Below are 24,696 nucleotides of genomic sequence, written 5' to 3'. Positions count from 1 at the left end.
TCTGGATTAAATTTATTACAGAATCTTGACAAAACTTTTGGAGGTATCAGATGATCCACAAGTCTTAGCTGTTGCTGCACATGATGTTGGAGAATATGTGCGGCATTATCCACGAGGCAAACGGTAAGAGAAAACCAATAATTTCATTTGGGTTTTTTGAAATCTTCAATATAGAATCCTAAGTAATGTGCCTATATAAGTAAAATAGAGTGGTTTAATAGAGGAACTAATTGAGTAAATGGAATCAAGATTACCATAATAGTGTGAATTATGATAAACCCAATTAAAAATGAGTAGTATAAAAATATAAGAACACTTGCAATAATAGTGTTATGTAGTAGCTATCAGAGATTACATTAGAAATTTCATGTTAAGGATTTTCTCTGGTTTGTATAATTTAATTCATTAGACTTTTTGTGAGCACTAGTTATTTTTCTATTACTATTTGTAGTTACAGAGATGACTTATAAGTTATGATTGACCTCAGTAGGTTCAAAGTATAATAGAAAATACAACATCTTTAAGAAAAGTTATAGTAGAAAGATAGTATTGGAATTATATATTCCAAAGTATTGAGGAGACAAGTTAGAGAGGAGGTGATATTGGTCACACAATTAACTTAGATGCATTAACAACAAAAAGATATACAGGTTTTCTAGGAAAAAAATAGAAAATCAGGGTGCCATTATTATATCAAAGGGAAAAACATTAAATGGGGCAAAAGGGCTGTTTTATTTTGTGTGAATAGCTATGTTCTAATTGTTGCTATTTCCCTTTCTAAATGGTTCCTTATTTCATAAAATTGGGATAATAATATTTCTTTCTAATGAGGTCAATGGAGTTCTTCCAGATACAGTGTTTAGAACAGTGTACAGTCAATACTCAATAATTATTGACTGCTTTCATTATTAGTAATGTTAATATTTTATATTCATCAAAGCTATATATGAAGATCTCTCTCTCTCTCTCTCTCTCTCTCTCTATATATATATATATATATATATACATACACACACATTTATCAAGCAACAGAAGTTAATAAACTCAGGAACTGTTAGAATGTGAGGAAAAAATTGGTGAAGCTGTGGTTATATTTGAAGATTTTAGCATTCCATAATTACTCATGACTACTTCTTTGTCCTTATTGTCTATAAATATTTAAACATTATAAAATAGCATGTAAGTAACTTGAGGGAGATGCATATCTTCAAGCATAGAAGCACAGTATCCTGTATAATATCTCCATTATGTAACATTTGTGAGTAGTTTAGTACGATGATAACCTGATTATATTTCTTTCCCCAACTATATTGTGAACTTCTCAAAAATAGCAACATATATGACTAGGCATAGTACTCACCATACAGTAGGGTATAATAAGTGCGGAAAGAATTGCCAAAAGAAGTCATACTTGTTCTCTTAAAATACAGACTTATATCAGGTAAGTATCTCTTATTTCCTTTGTTCAAAACCTAGCATAGCACATGCAAATAGATTGTTTTTAATAGTGGCACAAACTGTTTGCCAACCAAACCCAATCAGTTTCTGTGTTGAAAATTAAAGTTATCATGAAAAGTAACAAGTGCTCAATACAGGAAACTTGAAAACTATAGAAAAGAATAATAAAGAAAAAATAGCATCCTGATGCTGCAAACCATGAGATAATTTTAATGATCTTGTTCTTCCGCTATGCATACATTTTTTTTTGTTCTAAAACTGTGGTCTTGTAATATTTTCTCTCTTATCTCTTGCTTTTAGTTGTTTATTTCAATATTTTCCATCTAACGTTTAAAAATATAATGTAATGCTACTTTTAGTTACCTGTATTTCAGCTTCTTGTTTTTACTATAGCAAATTTGGTTTGTTTACAATTTTTTATTATTATTAAAATGGAATTAATATCTTTAAATTCTTATTACTTTCCTTTTGCTGGCTCCCTGAAATAGATTTAATGAGAATGAAACATGTGAGCACCTTTGTGTGTGTGTGTGTGTGTGTGTGTATTGAACCCAGGGCCTTGTGCATGGGAGGCAAGCACTCTACTGAGCTATATCCCAGCCCCATGTGAACACTTAAAAAATATCATTAAATGTAGGCCAATTCAGACTCTCATTAACAATATATGAGAACATTATTTTCATGATTCTTGCTGCAGTGCTAAGTGCTATTGTTTCTGTTTAACCTCTTATAGGAGAAAATGGCATTGGTGGTTTTGATACTTTGACTACTTATATGATTTAATAGGAACATTAGCATTTATGATAAACATTTTTAAAATTTGCTATTCACATTATTATGTTAAGCTGCAGCATTATTATGTTAAATTACATTATTACATTAACAACTTCTGTTTGTAATTTTTTATCAAACAGAAATTTCAGTTATTATGTAGTGAAAATCATTCATGAAATCATTGATGTTTTATTAATGTACTGGTTACCATTCTGAGTATTGCTCCTTGGAGCTTATGTTCCAGTGAAACATTTGTGGTTTTTTCCAATACTTTTATGCTTAGAAAGTGCTTCTGTATTTTTCCCTGGCAAAAAGATCTTCTAAATTACCTTTTTGTTGTTGAAAGAACTAATAACCTTCCTAATTATAAGGGGAATAAGATAGGTGTGGTTTCTGTGCTCATTGAGCTTATGAACTCTAGAGGGCAAATTGATGCATATATATAGAAGTATCCACTTTCATGTAAATTATGTCATGCCTGAAGTTTAATAACTAGTTTTTAATAATGTGCATGGGATAATAATATAGAGTGATATAATTTCATTAGCCTCTGTACAATTCTAAACAACACAATTCTTATTAGAAAATATAAACTCATCTGAATTATTTAAACTATATTAAGAGGGAAAAAGACCTTTAGAATAAACAAAAATAGTTCTGCACTTTTTAGAATATCTTAAGTTTATTCTAAAATTATATTTCTCTATTTCACCAGCTGGTGCATTCCTTAAATGTTCTTACTAGGGTTAAACTTGCTAATCATGTATTATAATATTTGAAGTCTTTAAAGTTTAATGTGCTATTGACTCAATGTATTTTGAAATATAGTTAACAAGGTTATCCATATTAGACAATAGCTAAAAAATGAAGTACTTGAATCTTAATTCTAAATTAAATCATCAAAATATCCTTTTTAAAAAATGATCTCTCATTATAATCTGCCAGCTGGAGAATTCTTTTTTCATTTTTTTCAAGCATCTCTGATATATTTATAATCCGAAAGTAATTGATACTTGACTTGCATATCTAGTTGAGAAGAAAAGAAATGACTATTTTATAGCAGTGATTTCCAGTGGGGTAAGATTATCCCCACTCTAGGACCTGCTAGATTCTGTGGGGTGGAGAGCAGTAAAATGTAGATTGAAAATGAATGCTTTCAGTAAATTGTGTACACACATATCCAGTATCAATTATTAAAAGCAAAGTTCTACAGAATTTTCTTGGCTGGTGCTAGTATGAGAAGATAGTATAAAGGGCAAGGATTTAAAATGTCAATCCTCTGTAATTTCCTTGGTAATACATTTGTTGTGAGGGTACAGGAGATTAAAAAAAATGATGCATTGAGCACTGTGCCCAACATGTAGAAAAGTGCTCATATTTTTATTAAATGATATATGATCCCTTTGTTTTTTCATTCGGTCATATTTTATACATAATATGGCAGCTTCCTGAGATTGTATGTTGATTCTCATTGTTGGCAGATTCTAGACTGGTAAATTTCACTACCTACTAAAATTAATTTGTAATCCCCATGTTAATGCTTATGGCACTCTTATGGTCAATCACGGATCTGTATAAAGTGATGAAAAGCTGAGTCATCAATTGACACATTTTCAACTGAAGTAGAACAAGGCTATGATCCGCCTTCTTGTGTTTACTCTCCCACAATCAACAAGAATCCTTTACATAGTCTGTTTAGTACCACATTGTTTACATTTCTGGGTCTTTTTGCTATTTATTTTGCTGTTTAAAAAAGTTCCCCAGTGTAGCAGCGTACTGCTGAAGTACTCAGTAGATTTCTAAGCCTAAGAGGTTGTGAAGTGCCTGTGGAGAAAATGTATGTGGCAGTTAAGTTTCTTTCAGGCAGGGCTAATAGTGCTGTTGGCCATAAGCTAAATATGCAGAGCAAGCCCTGGGCACAAGAAGTATGTGATCCTATTCTCTGAAGCTAGGCAGGGGCTCCAAATGAGCCTGTGAAGGGCTTTGTTGACTATTTGAAGGATTTAGGTCCTTTTGTTAAGAGCAGCGGTAGTGACTGAATTATTTTAGGTATGGAAAATGATATTCAGTATTTTGCAGAGATCTCTTGGAGTATAATAGGAGAATGTGTTGAGGGGAGGTAGACTTGGGGTCAGAGCTAGTGTTATCTTAGCCTGGTGTCAGAACTAGTGTCATCCTAGAAGCAGACCTGGGTTTACCACACTGCAGGGACATGGGCTTTATGTCCTTTAATCTTTACAGCAATGATATAATAGAGATGCCCTTGTTCTCCTTGTTTGCAGGGAGGAATTTACTTTATTAGACAGCAAAGGAGTTGTCTAATATAACACATTAATAATTGAACTGGTATATCAGATAGCATTTCAAAGCATAGTACCTGGCACACAGTAAGCACTCACATGTTTCGTTATTCTTATATTGTTCTCTTCCCCCACTAATTCAACACATTTTTGAAAAGATTCCTAAAATAAAATATGAAAAAGTATGCAGTTGAGAGCTTCCCTCTCACCCCTGACCCCCATCCACTCATTTCTTACTAATATTAGAAGCCTTACTGATCTGTGAAGTTGAAACAACCACTACATGCCTTATTTCATTAAGGTGTCTCTTGTACCTGACAAATGATAGATATCACCCATCAGATCATACTGGTGGATACAGAATGGACATAGAAATTCACATTGTTGTGTTGGAGTTTAAAAGAGACTCCATAGCTCTGTTTAAAAACTACACTTTAAGAACAGAGAATCTCTTTTTATTTATGAAGAAAATAATCATTTTCACTTTACTTTTGTCTGTAGTAAGTGAATTTTCAGTGTGTTAGGGGGGTACAGTGATAGAAAACAATGTTGGTTGTCAGTCATCTTGGTTCTTTTGAAGACATGAATTTTCTCCTCTGCTTCATTGCCCAGGAGGTTACATGGCATATCCCATGGTTATGAGAAACAGGCAGCTATCTTAAAATCGGGTCTTTTCCAGGAAATTAACATGGATGCTCTTTAACCCTCTGTCCCTTACTATCTGCATCTAAGCTTGTATCTGTTACACGGCATGCTAACTGCTGGCCTTAATATTGATCTTATGTAAGTTATAAATAATAGACGGTGCTCAATATTGATTTTAAGCAAGCCAGAAATACTGGTAATAAAGAAGTTAATACTCAACTATCCAGAAATGATCAACTAGAGTACTTTGTGATCTATGAGGTATCCAGGTAGATGATCTCTTCTCTTCTCTGACTTAGAAACTCAAATAACAGTTGGATTTATCATTAAGAATTCAGAAGAGAATATATTTGAATATTTTAAATCTGTAATTCAGAGACAAACCATGTAAGAAGGCATGTGTGTTGGGTTTACTTCCATCCATTGTCATTTTTGAAAATCCTTTCATATTTGAACTTTCTTCTTATGAACAGCATGAGTTTGAAAGTAATTGTAGCATCTTCACCAAGTTTTCTCTTCTATTCTGCAGGGTTATTGAGCAGCTCGGTGGGAAGCAGCTGGTAATGAACCACATGCATCATGAAGACCAGCAGGTCCGCTACAATGCTCTGCTGGCTGTGCAGAAGCTCATGGTGCACAACTGGTATGCCTCAGCTCTTCACTCACACTTGTATATTGACCTGCAAGTTCTGTAAATGCTCTGATGACTGCTTGTTCTTAAAGTTAGTGATTTTGATAAAAAAATAGAAATGTATTTTACTATTTAGAGCAATGACATGATAATTTGAAAATGAACTACACTAATACTTTTAAGAAAAATATACTCAAAGTACTAATATCTAAAACAACTTCACAAGTTTTTTGAAAGGAACCTTGTGATGTAAGTGAATCAGTCTTTTTTGGAGTTGAATGGAATCTAGTTGGGCCACTGATTCTACAGTTTGGTAAGGTCTTAACTATTCAGCATATGGTTAACCTGAATGAATTTTATCAGTTCACATAAAAACACTAAAAGCTGATTGATTAACTCAAATTCAACTCTTAAACTTCATTCATTACATCCTTTTACTTTGGAAGTAGCCAGATCATGCTTTTCTCTCATCTCTTTTTATTTTTAAAATGAAGATTATTGACCTTTTGTATCCACTTAAAATAGAGAGCAACTGCTTAGACATAATGGTAAGCCCTTTGTGTACAAGATAGAATAAATGAGGATCCTATTTTGCCTGGCTGTTTTTAGCTGTAGGTTGGTTGTTCAGCACTCTTCTGAACAGTTCAAATGCCTCTCTATTCTCAACCTTACTGAAGGGTGCTCTGGTTTTGAACTGTTTTTGTTAAGGCACAAGTAATAAATATGCAGTACCTATAACTGATGATACTGTTCCTAGCACTTCTAAAGGACAAAGTTATGGTGCACTTGAATGGGTGTATTTAAAGATGCAGGTGAATGTAGTACAGGAGAATACCCAGGAGTGTTGCTGTGGCCTCCTATATTGAATGTTATGGTCCTGCCACTTAAGACTTTTCTCATAAATACTGACATTTATGCATTCTCACATCTGCTTTTTGAGCACTTGCTTTCTGCTTGGCTAATAATAGAATAAAAGTCAGTGCAAATTTATGGAGAACGACTAGAGAAGATCTCTTATGAGTGGGCTGAGATGATGATGATGAGGAACCATCCATATAGCTAATTTATTTGGGCTAATTCCTATTTCAGGTAGAAGGAAGGAGAGGGAAAAAGACCCAGGAAGCAGGAATGAGCTTGGCTTGTTAAAGCAATGCATAGAAACATATTTGGTTGTGACACTTGAGGGTGATGCTGCTTTTGGCACCTAATGGATAGAGACCAGGGATGCTGGTGAAGATCCTACAGTGCACAGACAGCCTCCACTTTAAAGAATGTTCTATGTCAGTACTGAGGAGGAGAAACTCTAATTTAAAGGGACAGTATAAAGGCCAACATGGGAAAGTATATTGAGAGGTAGGCAGGAATAGGATCATGGAGTGTCTTGTCGGCTGTTGTTTGATGCTTACTTTTATAAGGTAAAATGAAAGCTATAGAAAAGGGTTATAAATAGGAGAATGACAATATTTGATTTATATTTTAAAAAGATCATTTTGACTGGAGAATGGATCATATAGGGGTAAGTCTGAAATTAAGAAGACTGTTATAGTTGGTTCTTATGGTGGTCGTTGGTAGAGGTAGTTGGAGGCCTAGACCAGACAATAAAAGTTGAGATAAGAGGTAGGTGGACTTCAGGTGGCTCCTAGAGCCAGTACCACAATTACTTAATGGACTGAAAATGTTTGTATTTTTTCATTAACTTAAGTGCAAGAAGAATGGGATCAAAGTAGAGGGCACTTGAAAATGACTTTTTATCTAAACAGCATGAGGACAAAACTTCAAGTATCACTGGATTTTCTCTCCTTGTTTCACTTTACCTAGAGCTAGATTTTTCAACATAAATGAATTATTTAGCAATTTGATATCTTTTGACTTGTTTATATCTCATCTGTGGAATTATTTTTTCCAAATGTTAACATTTAATAGAGTTTAAGGCTGTGGGAACCAAGTGAGTTTATATTTGTTTGATGTTTTTCTGAAGTTTCTTTTGCAAGTCAGTTTTATTTTCTCTTTTTGTTGATACTAGGCAATGCTAAAACATAATTCTTGTTGCATTAATGAAGAAATTTAACTTTATTATTTCTTTCTCTTGAATTGGATTTTGGGTTTATTGTTTTCTTTTTCTTCTAACAACTGTATAGCCCAGATGTGAAAGAAAAGATGAGTATGAAATAGGATGTTGATCTTTTCTCTTGGCCAGTAGAGAAATTTTTTTTTTCATTGAGAATTTTTGTTCAAATGATAATGCATTGAAGAGGAATTAAAATTTGAATTTTTTTTATTGAGTTTAGGAATTTAGTCTCATAGTACATTTTTTCCATGTATGATTATTTATGTGTCTTTATAAACAGAAACTAGTTTATTTGCTTTCTGTCATTGACTAGCTGAAGAGAGAGCACCCTTTATCTTCCCTAATTATGTGCCAAGCTATTTTAACTTCAGCATTTCAGTTATAAATTTCTTTTGCATTTAATGGAAAAGCTTAATTTTAGCATCTTCCTATACTTTAATAAGAGGTAAAGGAAGATTTCATATGAAAGAAAAGTAGAATTTACGTATGACTTCAACATTTTGTTTTGACTTTTACTCAACTAATAGTGATTTATTTCTATATTGGATTAATTGAGGCTAAATTTGCAAAGTAAAAATCCCCAATGTAAAATGAACTTGGATCCATGTCTCTATGAAACCTAGTTGTCTTTATTAAAATCTTTGTTAAAGACAACCTTTCTACTTACCTAAAATAGGGTTTTTGTTGTTGTTGTATTTTTTAAAAATGCTGCTGGTGTTTGTTTATTGGAGAATTTTATAAAGATGTCTTGAAATTGTTCACTTTCACACTAAGAGCTTGAAAACAGAGTTGATCTTCACTTAGCATTTTGTTTTTAACTTAGTTAAAATTAGTTTTTTAATGATTTATTTTAGTACCCCATAGTGAAGTAAATTACTTGTAAATAATTAAAATACAGTTGTAGATGAAAAGCAGAGTGTGTCTGCCAGGCGGCAGCGGCTTTTCCCCACATTCCTGGGTGCTTTCCAGAGTCCCTGTGCTCTGAACCAGGCTTTCAACCTGACTGCTTTTACTTTTCTACCCTAGGTGATTTTTAGGTTTTCGATACTGTTTTTTTCCTAAAGTTTCTGTTTATTAGACTAAATCATAATTTTGGTGGATATAGCAATGTTAGCATTTATTTTTCTCTGAGGAAATTAAAATTTTTAAGTATAATTTAAAAATTACATTGTCAGTGTAAATTGGATACTTATAAAATCATGAACTGGACTGGCTATGGATCTTGATTTGATTCTATTATAAGGGGTTAAATATTCAGTTTTGTTTTAATATAGAGATAAGTCTGAATTTATGTAACATGTAATATAGAGTTATATAGCATGAAAATAATTCTTTTTCACAATTTTATGATTGTTTTCAAAATCATTTCTATGATTTTGCAGGTCTTAGAATGGCCATTGTTTCTCCCCTGCTCCTTGACATCTCTATTGATGTGGGCTCATGGATTACAGATATTCCTGAGTCTACTCTGGAGTGCTGGGGGGTAGAATAGAGTTGCCATTGGGTGGGAAAAATGGGACAGTAGGCACATAGTGAGTCTCCCTCCATTTAGGAGGCCTTTAGCAAGGCAGTCCTCGCTGATCTCCCTCCAGATGATAAAATGCAGCTCTTTTTTCACTGTGGCTTTCCTGGTGCATCCCTTATTGTTTTTTAGTAGGGCTAGATTTTTTATATTCATAGATTTGACAAAAACAAATAATGACCATTTACTCTAGAGAACTTCTGTATATACATACTCCTAGTTCATATTTTATAATTCAACATCATAAAATGTCATCATTTTTTTCCTACAGAATGATTTAAAATGTAATCAGCCTCTAATTCAGAAGCAACAGTATGTGCATATGGACAGCTCAGGACTTCAGGAAAGAAACACAGAATTTTGTAGGTAGAGAATCAATCTCATGCAGAAATTTCTATTTGTGTTTCTACATTCTTTTTTAACCAGCAGAATAAGTTATAAGAATGTTACCCTCTCTAGATCTTTTATATATAGGAAAATTAATATAACAGAAATTTAGCAAGCCAAGAGTATGGATAATACTGCTTTGTTCTCTTGATGTTTATACCACTTAGGATATTTTAGTTATTTTGTAAGTATTTACTTATAAATACAGTAATTAAAAGTTTTACTTATGAAATAAAAGTATTACTTATGAACTGAATTGAAAAACAAAACCCCTCATGTGCTTTAACTTTTTATCATTAACGTTACTAAAGGATTCTATATAATTTTTAGTAAATGTATCATAACATTTCCAGATTTAATACTTTTCCAGGATTAATTTACAAAATTATGGTCTCTTTCTGGGATGCCTAGAATTTTCCACCTCATTCTTAGAATGATTTTAGTGTAGGAGCCTTTGAACATGTGTTTAGTGTCATATGTTTTGTGCATTTAAACAAAAAAGAAAAGCACAGATATTAACTAGATTTAAAAAAAAAAATCAGGGCTGAGGGTCTAGCTCAGTGGTACAACACTTAACTATGATTCTTGAGGCCCTGGGTTTGATCCCCAGAAACACACACACACACACACACCCCAGAAAAAAGAAAGAAAAGAAAGTAAAATTAAAACCAATTCTTAGTAAAAGTGGAGGAATTGTTTAGTTGTTTCATTGTCAGTTGAAAAGTTCTGTCTCCCAGTGTCAAATTGCCTGTTTTGCTTGTCAGAAGTGTTTTTTGAGGCCAGGTGCTGTGGCACATGCCTATAATCTCAGCAGCTCCGGAGGCTGAGGCAGGAGGATCAAAATTCCAACCCAGCCTCAAGCAATGGTGAGGCGCTAGCAACTCAGTGAGACCCTGTCTTTAAATGAAATAAAATAGGGCTGAGGATGTGACTCAGGGGTCCAGCGCCCCCTTTTTTGGTACTTGGGATTAAATTCAGGGGCACTGGACCACTGAGCCACATCCCCAGCCCTATTTTGTATTTGATACTTAGGGCTGTACTAACTTTTAATTTTTTGGACACTGTGTATCACTGAATCATAATTGACTTGGAAGTGCCACCAAAATATAAATCTTAGATTGTTGCAAAGAACCAGTCAAAATAAACGTTTGGAAGAGATGGGCAAAGATCATTTTTGAAAATAAAAAAATAAAAGAAAATAAAACTGAAGGATAATAGAATCTGTGCATTTTATAATTAAATATAAAATCAAAAACAGATTCACAGATAGATATGTGTAGCCAAGGTGTAAAGATCTGGGGTCCAGATCTTGGTCAGATAGATCTTTGAACTGGGTTTGTGAAAATCAGTAAAAGCAGAGACCACCCAAAACTAAAACCAAAACCAAAACCAGGAAAAACCTTGTCCAGTGAGAGTAGAGAAAAATGGATTCGCTTATGATTAACATGCTCGGCTTCTAAGTGCTGTCTTTTGTCTTCCTCTGAGTGCAGCAGTTAACATTTGTGTTCACTTGGCTTATTTCATTTCATGGGCTGTGTGTGTGTGTGTGTGTGTGTATGTTTTAAATGAATCATCTAACAATAGAGTATGCTAAAAGGAGTTTAGTATTCACTAAGAAGCAAGCAAAATTTATATTTACTAAGAGATTTAATTAGGTTTTTGAATTATTTTCTTAGTTTCCTTTATGTATACCACCAAGATGTTACATCTTGATGGGGAAAAAACCTTCACAGATAACAGAAATGAACTGACAAGATTTTTTTTTTTAATCACTATATAAAACCTGAGGAATTAACCAAAAATGGCGGCGGGGGTGGGGTGGGGTGCAATGTTAAAGACTCTCATCTTATGAAAGCTAGTTTTCAATGTAAATATTCTTTAAATTTTTATCAAATTTACATTTTAAGGAAATTATACAGTAGTTACTTTTTTAATGGCCTAAACTTAACCTCCCTTAGGTGAGTTAAATAGAATTTGTCATCTGTCCTTACATTTAACAGAATGAATTCAGGAAAATAATGCCCAGTATTTGAAGGGGGCCAGATTTTTGACACCCAGGCCTTATCAAAGCTCCACAGCAGGGCTGGGGTGTAGCTCAGTGGTAGGGCACTTGCTGAATGTGAGCTGGGTTCTTTCCCCAGCCTTGAAACAAAAACAGAAACAAAAAAGCTCCACAACCCCTCCCTGGGTCGCTGTTACAAGCTGTGCTTGTCTATTTTCCTTAAGGGCTTAAGTAAGGGCCAGGTCCCTGTGGAGGCCTGAAACACAAAGGATCTCTTGGATGATCCCAGAAACAGCAGAACAATTTAGTGTTTGGTTAGAACACTATCCTGTCCTCTTTGTATTCAATTTTTTTCTCAGTTAAGGAAATTAAAGGGGTATTTACATTTATTTCTGTAATCAGTCTCTGATTGAAACATGAGCAGGAATGTTTGTTGAACGATTCAGTGTATGCTAGGTAGAGAAATACAAAGTAGAAAATAAAGGCCTAGCACACAGTAACAGTATACACAGGTGTTACAGGAGCTTGGGACCCATATCTCAGGTGGATGTGCTTAGATCAAGTATTAATGCAATTTAAAAAATATGCCAAAAAAAAAAAAAAAAGAATCAAAGAATGAGTTAGTGAAGATGTAGTTGGAGAATAGGGAGGACTTGGCAGACAGAGACACTGGATGAGCATGCTGTATGTAGGAGCCACAGCAGTGCTGCCACAAAGGAAATTGCCAGTCTCAGAGTGGCTGGATTAAGGCCGTAGGTCAACTTTGAAGTCATGTGTTATCCTAGCATTTCAGGACAACTTAATCACGGTAATCTGAATGCCAATTTTATTTCTTTCTGAATAATTAAAATATAAGTAAGGAATTTATCTTTATAGCACTGACAAATCCTTAGTTGGTACAGTTACTCAAAAAGGTCAGGATCCTTCAACCTTCCTGCTTCTCTGGCCATAAGCTGTAGCTTTCATCCTTCTGGTTATGATGGAAAATGGAAGTAGGAAAGAAATTTTTTTTTCTTACGAGACCTTGTGTTCTATTTTATTTTTTAAAAACTGAAAGTGATTTCAATTGCTGAAAAATTATAAGACTAGTGCAGTGAACTTATCTAGTATACCTGCCACCTAGATTTACTAGTTGTTGACATTTTGGTACATTTGTGTTGTGTTCTCTCTCTTTTTCTGGACTATATAAAAATGGTAGACAGTATGACCCTTTAACCCTAAATACTTGACCATGGATCTCCTCATATTAATATTTTCTTATGTATTGTTTATACTGTTGTCTAATAGCAACTATTTTTTGTCTAGTCCAAGATCATAACTTGGATTTTGTTGTCATGTTCATTTGCCCTATTTTTGGTGGTGGTAATTTTGATCACTGGTTACATAAATCTGTTAGATTTGTCCATGATAAAACATGAACTTATTTGCCCTTTGTAATAAATAAGCAAGCTGTGAGGAGGTACTTTAAGACTGTAAATACTTGTGTTTCCCAACAGATTCTCTCTCAGTTATTTGGCATCCATTGTTGTTTTCTTACCTGAGTTAATTATTACTATAAAGGTTGCAAGTTTTCTGAGGAATCTCCATACTGCTTTCCAGAATGGTTGCACTAATTTGCAGTATCACCAGCAATGTATGAGTGTGCCTTTTCCCCTACATCCTCACCAACACCTATTGTTGTTTCTATTCTTGATAGCTGCCATTCTGACTGGATGAAATCCTTAGAGTAGTTTTGATTTGCATTTCTCAGTTACTAGAGGTGTTGAACATTTTTTTTCATATGTTTGTTGATTGATTGTATACCTTCTTCTGAGAAGTGTCTCCTTAGCCCATTTATTGATTGGGTTATTTGTTTTTTTGGTGTTAAGTTTTATTGAGTTCTTTATATATCCTGGAGATTAGTGCTCCATCTGAAGTGCATATGGCAAAAATTAACTCCCCAAATGTTGGCTCTCTGTTCACCTTATTGATTTTTTTCTTTTGCTGAGAAGAAGCTTTCTAGTTTGAGTCTATCCCATTTATTAATTCTTGATTTTATTTCTTGAACTTTAAGAGTTGTGTTAAGGAAGTCGGGGCCTAATCTGATGTGATGAAGATTTGGGCCTACTTTTTCCTCTTTTAAGCGCAGGATCTCTGGACTAATTTCTAGGTCCTTGATCCACTTTGAGTTGAGTTTTCAGCATGATGAGAGATAGGAGTTTATTTTCATTTTGCTGCGTATGATTTTCCAGTTCTTCTAGCACCATTTGTTGAAGAGGCTATCTTTTCTTCAATGTATGTTTTTGACACCTTTGTCTAGTTATAAGATAACTGTATTTATGTGGGTTTGTCTCTGTGTCCTCTATTCTGTACCATTGGTCTACAAGTCTATTTTGGTGCCAATACCATGCCATTTTTGTTGCTGTAGCTTTGTAGTTTAGTTTAAGCTCTGGTATTTTGATGCCTCCTGCTTCACTTTTCTTGCTAAGAATTGCTTTGGCTATTCTGGGTCTCTTATTTTTCCAGATGAATTTTATGGTTGCCGTTTGTATTTATATAAGAAATGACGATGGGATTTTAATAGGAATCGCATTGAATCTGTATAGTGCTTTGGGTTTGACAATATTAATTTTGCCTATCCAAGAGCATGGGAGATCTTTCCATCTTCTAAGGTCTTCTTCAATTTCTTTCTTTCTTTCTTTCTTTCTTTTTTTTTAGAGACAGAGAGAGAGAGAGAATTTTTAATATTTATTTTAATATTTATTTTTTAGTTTTCGGCGGACACAACATCTTTGTTTGTATGTGGTGCTGAGGATCGAACCCGGGCCGCAAGCATACCAGGCGAGCTACTGCTTGAGCCACATCCCCAGCCCCTCAATTTCTTTCTTTAGTGTTCTTTAGTTTTCATTATAGAGGTCTTTCACCTCTTTCGTTAAGTTGATTCCCAAGTATTTTTTTTTTTTTTTTTTGAGGCTATTGTGAAGATTGCAAAATGCTTTTTGGGATTTTATTTTTTTATATTCGTAGTGCCTTTAAGTCAGTAGTCTATATTCATTAGCACATAGGAAATAAAATCTTAAGTAGAGATAATGCCATGATTCAGTAAAACCTTTGTCTGGATTGCACTGGGAGAATGAGGAAGATGCTAGTGGCCATTGGGAGAATGAGGAAGATGCTAGAGGCCATGCTAGGCTCTTGACATTCCATAGCCTACTTCCTGGGAGCCAGTGAGAATTTTATCTTATTTCCATTTTTTTTTCTTTCCTTCTGGCACCCAAGTACCATTTACAAGATGCTAGAGGGAAAAGAGAAATGGAAATAAGATAAAATTCTTATTTTATTCACTTCAGGTAGTTATACTTAGAAAAGTATGACTCCACGTCAGCTTCCCATCTCAGTTATCATTTTCTGAAAATGACATGTCTTTGATCTCTTCTAGAGATATAATAAATATGATGGACATAATAAAGCAATAGCTTTTTCTTTCTAATAAGAAAAATTCTCCTAACCAAGCTTTTATTTTCTTTGTCTTTAATAACCAAGCTTTTTAATAGGATCATACTAGAGATTTTGTTTGGGATACCAGAGTGAGTGTTCTCCCACATGAATACAATTTTAAGAAAGCAAATTGTAAGATAGATTACTGCAAGCGTTCATTTTCTTTATTTTTTTAGACGTAAATGGACAAAATGTATTTGGTAGGGTTTGTATGTTCATAGTATGTTAATGTTAGAACATTTAGCATAATTTTGAGACTACTTTTTTCATTTGTCTAATTTTGTTCTGCTTATGTAAGAAATTTTTGTGGTTATATTTGTGTGTATACGTGTGTAGGCATTCACATGCACCTATTTTCTAGATATCTTTTATGTATTCTGTGTGTTTAAAATCAGATATATGCAGTTTACTGTCTTTGACAACATATAACAATTTTGCTATTTTTGTTCTAAGGAGCATGTTATTTTCAGTAAGGATATAAGTTCTGATTTTATTAACTTACATCTTTGGTAAAAATGTGGGATGGTAACAAATGATTCTTAATGGATAATCTTAAAGTCTTTCCAGTATTTTTTTTTAGCTTGTCAGAGGATTCTATACATTCAGCTGAGAAATAAAGTAAATGTTAAAGAAATGAATTTGCCACTAGAGGTTCTATCAGAGTGAAACAGGAATGTAATTGATTCTGCCAGTGAAAGAGTATATTAGTAAACTAAAATCTAAACATTTTTCCTTTGTTCTAAGGAATGGTTTATTTGTAAGGAACAAAAACCTGCTCTAGTTAGCTTAAATATAATAAGATAGATTGTAAGGACATCAGGTAGCTTACAGAAACCATTAGGTGAAGTCATACCATCCACGGAAACTGAAAATTGGCAAGAAGTAAAGCAGTAACTTCTTCCATCTGTCTTCCCCTTTGGGCCACATGATTTCTCACATTTCTAGCTCATCTGTGTTGTTCTTTTCTATAGACTGGCTTTTCTGCCTGTCTTGGTTGCAGCAGGGTAATAAACCCCAGTGTCTTTCTGATTCTCTGGTTCACCTTTCCAAGCTGGCTCATTGGGCATACCTTTCCAAATTTCTAGATGTGGGATATTCCCTTACTTCTAGCCTGGACTATTCATTGGCCAGTTTCTCTCCTTTACCTGTTAAGCTAAACCCATGTGGTGGGATGGCGTAGACAAGTAGAGTGGCTGAGGCTTGTCCCTTACAAGAGCAATGAAGAACTGGCCCCTCATTCTGTGGGACAGTTTTCCAGATGGCCAGGAATTGACCCAGTTCTCTCCCCTTTCTCACTGATAGTTCTTATGAATAACTGTAGAGTGTGTTGGGGAGCAACATCCTGCAGATTGGCAGAGTTGACTAGAACAGCCGAGGCTATTTCAGTTGCCCCACTCTAACACCAACAGGATGTCTCTTAATGCGTTAGCCCAGCATGCCATGTAAAATAAAATCCAAGGTGACTGCTTTCTGGGAACCCTCAATTGTGGTGCAAGTGGGCCACTTGCAGTTGAAACGTCACCTGCTCCAGGCAACTTTCCTAAGACGTAGGGGATTTGCTTGTCATAAATTCTTGACTTCTGTCATTTCTTCCTGTCTATCTGTAAGTAATAAACCTGCTTTATATAATTTATCATATGCTTGGTGTCATAGGCTCAGCCATGTTGGTGACCAGTCCACTTTGAACCTGCTTCACACTTTCTACTTCTGGTTTCTTAAAATGCTGAATACGTTATTCTCTGGTTGTACTGTTTTAAAGATGCAAACTATAACTTAAAAAAAAAATTGCCCTGGCTGAACAAAATATGCTGGTTTCTGGTGCTTGTGCAAGGTAGGGATTTGAAGAGAGTAGCTGCTCTGGCCCAGAGATTTTTAAGTCCCTGTTATCAAATCTCCAGTCATCATCAGAACTGAAATCACAAGTACTAATTATATGAGTTATGAGTTTGTTCATTAATCATTAATTGAGCAGCCATTTTGTGCTGGGCTTTGTTGTGGGCTCTGGTAATGAGCATTTCAGGGAATTTAGAGACTAAGTGGGGAAACTGTAAGCACAGAATATTATAGCACATGCTAAGATAGGATTGTGCTTTGTATTCCTTAGGGGAAAGATGAATGAGGTATTTTACTTGGTGAAATCAGGACAGTCTTCCTGGAAGAAGAATGGTTATTCTGAGGCCTTAAGCAGGAGCTACTCATATAAAGAGGGAAAAAGCACATAGAAGGTGTTCCAGGGTTCCCTGAGGGTGGGTCCTTATGCTTTGCTTTCTTTCATGTCAGATCTTACTCAGTGCCTGACCCAAAATAACACCTAACTAGTATTGTTGAGCAGGAGAGGACAAAGCTGAAGGAACTGCACAAAGTCATCTGATTAAGAGCAGCACTGCCTGGAGGAAATGTAATATGAGCCACAAACACAAACCACACAAGAAAGTCAAAACTTTGTAGGCACATTTAAAAAAAAATAAAAAGAACATTGAGGTTAATTTCAATAATACATTTTATTTAACTTAATGTATTTACATTATCATTTCAGTGAGATCTTTGTGTGTTATATCTGTTTTCCATCAATGTGACAAAATACCTGAGATAAACAACTTAAGGGAGGAAAGGTTTATTTTGGCTCACGGTTTCAGGTTTCAGTCTCTTGTCAGTTGGTTTTGATGTTTTGGGGCCTGTGGCAAGGCAGACCATCATGGTGGGCAAACATGGTGGAGGAGAGTGCTCACCTCACAGTGAACAGGAAGCAAAAGGGGACAGGAAGAGGTCAGAGTCCCAATATCTCCTTCAGGGCATGCCCTCAAGGACCAGACTTCCTCCTAAACCCCACCTCTTAAAGCTTCCACTACCTCCCAGTAGGCACCATAGACAGGGGACCAAGCCTTCAACATATGAGCCTTTGAGGGACATTTAAGATCCAAATCATAACACAGTGTGAGGATTTTTAACAAGGTATTTTTTCACACCAGTTCTTCAAGTTCTTGTCTGAGCTTTCACTTGCTGCAACTCAGTCTTGCTTTGATCCATTTTAAAGGGCATTAGTCACACAGGCCAAGTTGCTATCAGTCTCATTGAGGCTCAGAATGGACTCATGAAGGGGAGATGAAGCTGGTGATATAGGGAGCCTTTCTTGTCATTTTGAGGGGTTCAGACATTTTCCTGGGAATATAGAAAGTGTTGGAGGATTTTAAAGCAGAGAGTACCATCAAAAGAATTGTGCTTCCTAATATCTCCCTTCCTGACATATGGCAAATTTAGAAGGGAGGAAACAAGTTGGGACTGTTCAGTTAATCTAGAGATGAGGTAATTGTGCTCTAAATGATAATGGTGATGGCAAAAGTGGGGGATGAAAGACCATTTTTTTGAGATACTAAGGTATAGAAGTAGCTGGATCTAGTAGTGCATACCTGTAATCCTAGCATCTTGGGAAACTGGGGCAGGAGAATTGCAAGTTTGAGGTCAGCCTTGACAATTTAGTGAGATCCTGTCTAAAAAAATGAAAAGAGGTATGGATTTAGCTCAGAGCTGGAGCAACTCTATGTTCAAAGTATCCCCCCCACCCCCAAAAAAAGTGTCAACTTGATTATTGAATGGAGCTAGTGGTGAATGAGTCAGATCCAGCATGGCGGATAGGCTCCTGACTTAGAACTGGATGTTTCATTTATGAATACAATAATTTAGATGGAGAAACGGGATTTAAATGGCAGTGAGTTCAGTTTTTGGACAAATTGAATTTTATGTGTTTGTGTTATAGCCAAAGAAATATAGGGTTGGTGTTCTGAAGCAAGATGTGAGCAAAAATAATAGATTTAATGAGTGGAGTAAGAACTGAATTCATGGAAGGGGGCAAGCTTACCCCCCAAAAGTTTATGTAGAACAGGGGCTCTTCCCCCAGGAGGCATTTGGACAGTTTCCCTGAACTAGTCTCCAGTGGGGGAAGGGTCCATGCTTTCCATCAGATTCTCAAGGAGGTATGTGACCCACAAAAGGTTAAAAAGCATTGTGACAAAAAACATTCAAGGCACCCAGAGAAGAAGAGTGGATTTTATATAATGGGAGAGGTGAGGAGAAAGACTTCCATACTGTAAAGAGAAATGATGGGAACTTAGAGGGAAACCAGGCATATATGCCATTAGGGAAATGGAAGATAAAAAAGGATTGGATAAGTAGTCCTCAGTGTAAAATAAGCCAAGAGGACACACAGTGGGAAGGCTGAGAAGCATACTTCATATGTGGTAGCAAGAATGCCAGCGGTTGTCTGGACCAGGGCCCTTGGGGGGCCACAGAAGGCAGATTGCAGCAGGTCAAGGGTTGTGATAGAGAACAAATGAAGCCATGTGGGCATCTTCTTCAAGACACTTCAGTGAGAGAGGGAGAAAGAGGACAGCATTTAGTGGGAGCCTGAGGTGGAGATTGGGTTTGTATTATTATAATTTTTTTTAAGTAGAAGATGTCTAAATGCTGCCAGCAGGGAGTTAAAATGGTAGAAATGAAGATCGAAGTGCTGGGAAATTGATGGAGAGAGGCCCTGAAGAGGCAGGGTGGGATTATTACTCAGGAAAGAGTAATCAGGTGGGGATTTTGTAGCAGTAAATGAGCAGACAAACTTCCTTTCCTGATATTTCTAATAGTGAGGTTAGACAACTGTTGTCTGGACTAATTTCAGCAAATAAATATTTATTGAAATGAACTGGTAAATATTGGTAGATTGGGCAAGGTGTCCAATTTATGCTAAATAAGTTATTTTCCTCATAGCTAAATTTTTAACTTTTTGTGTTCTAAACTTGTAATTTGGTCATGGGGAATGAGATTAGGTAGTAGGTAGAAAGTATTGTGACTTTTAAATTTAATTTTATTTTTGTGGTGCTGGGGATTGAACCCAGGGCCTAGTTCTGCTAGGTAAGCACATGATATGACTAGTTAAGAATGTTCAGAGTGTTGCCAGTCTTTTTCAATTATTGTGTGTAAAGATAACAGATGGGGACGCAGTGTGATGATTCCTATTCAAACCATGGAAGGAAAGAGATCAACGTTAGTGAGGCACCAGGTGGCACCAGCCTGGGACATACTTTGTTTATTTTCATGTCTCTTCACGGTAGATGTTACTGTCCTTATGTTCATAGATACAAAGCCTGGTGTTCATAGATACGAAGCCTGGTTAATTGCTCATATTCTCCCACTTATGGGAGTTGGATTTAGACCTCAATCTGTGTGACCCCAATTCCAATCTTGGTGTCACTTATTGAGCTTTTCAGTAATGCATCCTTGGGGGCCTTTCAGGCATGTGGTTGCTTGTATCCCCTCCCCATCCAAAGTACCTTTCATGGCTCTGCTTTGCCACAGAAGTGGTACTGTTGTGAAGCTTGTCCACTCTGTCTCTTCTCTCCTGGTTTCCTTGTCCATGTCTGTTGCTTACTGTCCATATTGTTCTTTTTCTTTCTTGCCCCTAAGTCCTTGCTATTTTTGTCTCAGTTGCTGCTATTTGCTGAATGATTTGACTTTTTTTTTTTTTTTTAATCTCTTCCCTTCTTTCCTTCCTCTCATACCCTGACTTTTGTGCAGAGAGGCCTGCTGTGTTCAGGTCTTACCCAGCAATCAGTCATTGCTTTCCCAAGGCCTGAAGATCAATTAGGAACTAATGGATAGGCCCCAGTAGGTTGATTGTCTTGCCTTCACTTCTCTTTACTTCCTTTAATCACTGCCTGCTGCTCCTGGCTCTTTGTTGATGGAAAGAGATGCCTTTCTGTCCATTTCCCAATGTAACTTTTATATTTAGGGTGATGTTTCTGTTGCCACTGAAAGGAAAGGTGACTGGCCACCTTGGGGATAAACAAACGATTTCTAGGGAAACTGGACCTCCACCAGACTCCCATCCACTAAGTATTTTTCCAGATCTTTTTAGGAGTAGACAGAATGCATAATGAGTAATTTAATCAAGCAAAGATAGGTCTTATAGTAAGTCTTCAGATTTTGCAGATTAAATGAATATGACTTGCTGCTTTTTGGGGGTATCTTGGCTTTTTAAATTACAGGGGCAATGTCTGTCTCATCTGATCACTTTTCTTGTTATGCCCATTTAATAATTAAGAAAATTAATTGTATAACTTTATTGTTAGAAGTTTAAGATATGTTTAAAGACCTATATTAAATTTACTTTAAATGTCCATTTCAGATTTTTTTTATAAGTAGTGATTTTAATTTGGCAATTTGACCTGTTTTTTTTTCCTCTCCCAAGTAACTGGATTTGGAATTAGCTGTATTATTTACCATGATATATTAAAAAAACAAAACAAAACAAAACATTTTTTACCACTTGCAGTCTCTTTGAAGTAATGTGACTCTTAGTCACATTTCATTTTGTGGTGCTGGAGATTTTTAATACTACTTTCATAGTTTGTCTTTTTGTACTTTAGAGTTTCATGTATATAGAAGTTTTTGCTGGTGATAAAATATTTTAGTAGTTTGTGCTTTTGTTCTTTAATATCTTTAAGTTCCTTCTGGTATCACTTCAGAATTTGATAGTACTAATTTACTTCAGTCTTGTTGACTTCTTACCTTGATGAAATCAAATATTTTAAGTACCTTAAATTTAAAATATCAAAAGTTAGAGACTGTATAAGAATGGGCTTTTTATATTGTGCCATGTAGGGACCAATAATTTCCTGAAAGCTTGAGGGAAAATAAAAGCTTCACATTTGGAGAAAATGATTATTAGAAATTATTTTGCCTTCATATTATGTTAAACGAGAGCAAATATCATAATAAGGGCATACATGTGGGTTATTAAAAACACAAGAAAATGTATAGAATTGTGGTACACATAGACTCTGTACTGTTGTGGAAAGTGTTCCCATTTGTGGAATAATATTAGAAAAAGTAACATTTTCAAAGAATAGATATCTTAATTTTTTAATCAGGTTTTCTTTGGATAGTTTTGAGTATAAATTGTCTTACTTATTTAAAATAAATAATTTTACTAATTAAAATTTTCACTCATTAAATAATTTGTCAATGATCAGTACTCTGCAGAGCAGCTTGCTCATATATTATTCGTTTAGAAACATCTTTCATATTTTATTTGAAACTTAAAGTTTTTTCTAAAGGGTAATATAAAAACAAGTCATCACACTCTGGCATTTTTTTCCAGTTGTTTTGTTTGTTTCTCATTCTCTTTTTGTGTATGTTATGGAACATTATTGTATAGTCATAGTTTTATGTTAACTTTGCTGACCATTTTCTAGGATACTCAAGGTCTCCAGCATTGTTTGTTACTAAACTTTTGTTTGTTTTGGCCCTGTAGCTATCTCAGTTGTCTTTCTGCTCATCTATGTAGATGAGAATTAGGAGAAGGGGGTCACAAATAATAGGTGAGCAGTCAGGTGAAAGTTGGGTCAAGACTGCTGCATATTGAGATAAGACTCTGAGGAAAGGTTCTGAAGTTCAGTATTTGGAAAAAAAAATCTTGAGTTCTACTGCCTTGTGTTTGGATTTATTTGTGTGTGGTACGCTGTTGATGCAATATCTTTTAGATCCCCAGTTGACTGATCTAGTCGTATACACTTGCCAGTGTGTATCTAGTACAGATACTAATATTTTTATTCAAGAGAAGAAATAATGGGAAGGATAGTTTCAGCTAGTGATATAACAGAAACCCCAAATAACCATATCTTAAACAAGATGGATGTTTGTTTCTCTTACATCAAAATGTGGGAATTTGGGCAGACTAGAACTGAAAGTGCTCAAGGGTCCAGGATTCTTCCAGCCCTGCATATTGCCGCCTCTAGTGTGTGGCTTTCATCCTCATAGGTATGAGTGGTGGTGGTGGTGGGTGTTCCAGGCAGTAGGAAGGCTCCCAAGAGTCACCCCTGCTACTTCTGCTAAACCTTATTGGTCTAGTACTGAGTCAGGTGGCTGCACATAGCTTCAAAGAAACTGGAAAATGAAGTTTTTGCTCTGATAGGCCACGTCTCTAGTAAAATTCAGGTGTTCTGTTCATTAGGAAAGAGAGATAAAGGATATTGGCATAGCAGCTGGCAATCTTGTCCTAGAAATTAAACCTGATTTATACTCCTATGTGTTAAAATTATGTGCATTTTGATTTTTAGTTTTTCTAGGCCAAATAACTTGCATTCACTAGACGATTGAGGAAACTGTAGTTATTGGTGGGTTTATGCCCCTAAAAGCCCCTTCCTCCTATAAGAATTTTAGAAAAATCATTTGTAATACCTTGAAAATTCATATTTGGCAATTCTCATGGCATTGGCATTGTCCAGAACTTTTTGTGTTTTTGTTTGTTTGTTTGTTTTGGTTATGTGGGATTGAACCCAAGGGTGCCTAACCCCTGAGCTACATCCCCAGTCCTTTTTATTTTTTAATTAATTCCTCTTGAATGAGTTTTAATATTTCAATGAATAGTATAGCTGCATAACAATTAACAGAACAAGTAGACACAGGCATCAAAAGGGTCTATAACATTCATTCTTAAAACCAGAGTCATCTAAATGACTGCCAAACCTGAAAAATAATTACCAATGCTGGAATCTATTAGATTCTTTACTCATTGGATTAGAAATACAGTTTAAAGGAAATGATTCTATAAATCATTAAGTTTAACTCTTCTGTGCATACATACCAATATAAATATAGTTGACATCCAGATAATGAAATTATGATAAAATGTTTTGTGGTAATGTTTAGACAGGTTAAGGCAATGACTTTGTCCTGAATAAATCATGTCATTATATTTCCACCATACAGGATTTAAGTAATCTGTCTAGTTTTACCAAAATAATTTGGCAGAGGTTATATCAATTTACATTTCTGCCAACATGTTATAAGAGGGTTCATTTCTCTTATGCCTTACATAACATTGGATATTATCAAATTACTTAAATCTTTGCCAATCTAGTTAGTGAAATAGCATCTTTTCAATTTCCTTTTCTTTTTTATTATATATATATATATATTCATTCTAATTAGTTATACATGTGATAGTAGAATGTGGGTCAGATGGTGGTTTCATTCCAAGTTTTCTAAGGAATCTCTATACTGCTTTCCAGAGTGGTTGCACCAGCAGTTTATGAGTGTACCTTTTTCTCTGCATCCTCACCAATGCTTATGCTTGTATTCTTGATAATTGCCATTCTGATTGGAGTGAGACAAAATATCCGAGTAGTTTTAATTTGCATTTCTCTAATTACTAGAGATGTTGAACATTTTCTCATATATTTGTTTGACTGTATTTCTTCTTTTGTGAAGTGTCAGTTCAATTCCTTAGTCCATTTATTGATTGGATTATTTGTCTGTGTGTGTGTGTGTGTGTGTGTGTGTGTGTATGTATGTGTTAAGTTTTTTGAGGTCTTTATATATCCTGGAGATTAATGCTGTATCTGAGGTGCAGGTGGCAAAGACTTTCTCACATTCTGTAGGCTC

At 35.2% G+C, this 24,696-nt stretch overlaps 1 protein-coding gene across 2 annotated transcripts in view; it reads left to right on the top strand.

Annotated features, from left to right (window-relative positions):
• Atp6v1h (ATPase H+ transporting V1 subunit H) overlaps window positions 1–24,696 on the top strand; it is a 108,909-nt gene that overhangs the window by 71,909 nt on the left and 12,304 nt on the right. For both annotated transcript variants that reach the window (XM_046428590.2, XM_046428591.2), the window contains 2 exons: window positions 22–123; window positions 5,707–5,820. In XM_046428590.2, the coding sequence (XP_046284546.1) occupies window positions 22–123; window positions 5,707–5,820 (216 nt within the window). The remainder of the gene's footprint in view (window positions 1–21; window positions 124–5,706; window positions 5,821–24,696) is intronic.

This window comes from Marmota monax, unplaced genomic scaffold (assembly GCF_021218885.2).
Source record: "Marmota monax isolate L192 unplaced genomic scaffold, Marmota_monax_Labrador192_F-V1.1 WCK01_AAM20220418_F8-fsc00044, whole genome shotgun sequence".
NCBI classification, from domain to species: Eukaryota; Metazoa; Chordata; class Mammalia; order Rodentia; family Sciuridae; genus Marmota; species Marmota monax.
The sequence above is the reverse complement of the archived record's forward strand: the minus strand, read 5'-3'. Positions and strand labels throughout refer to the sequence as shown.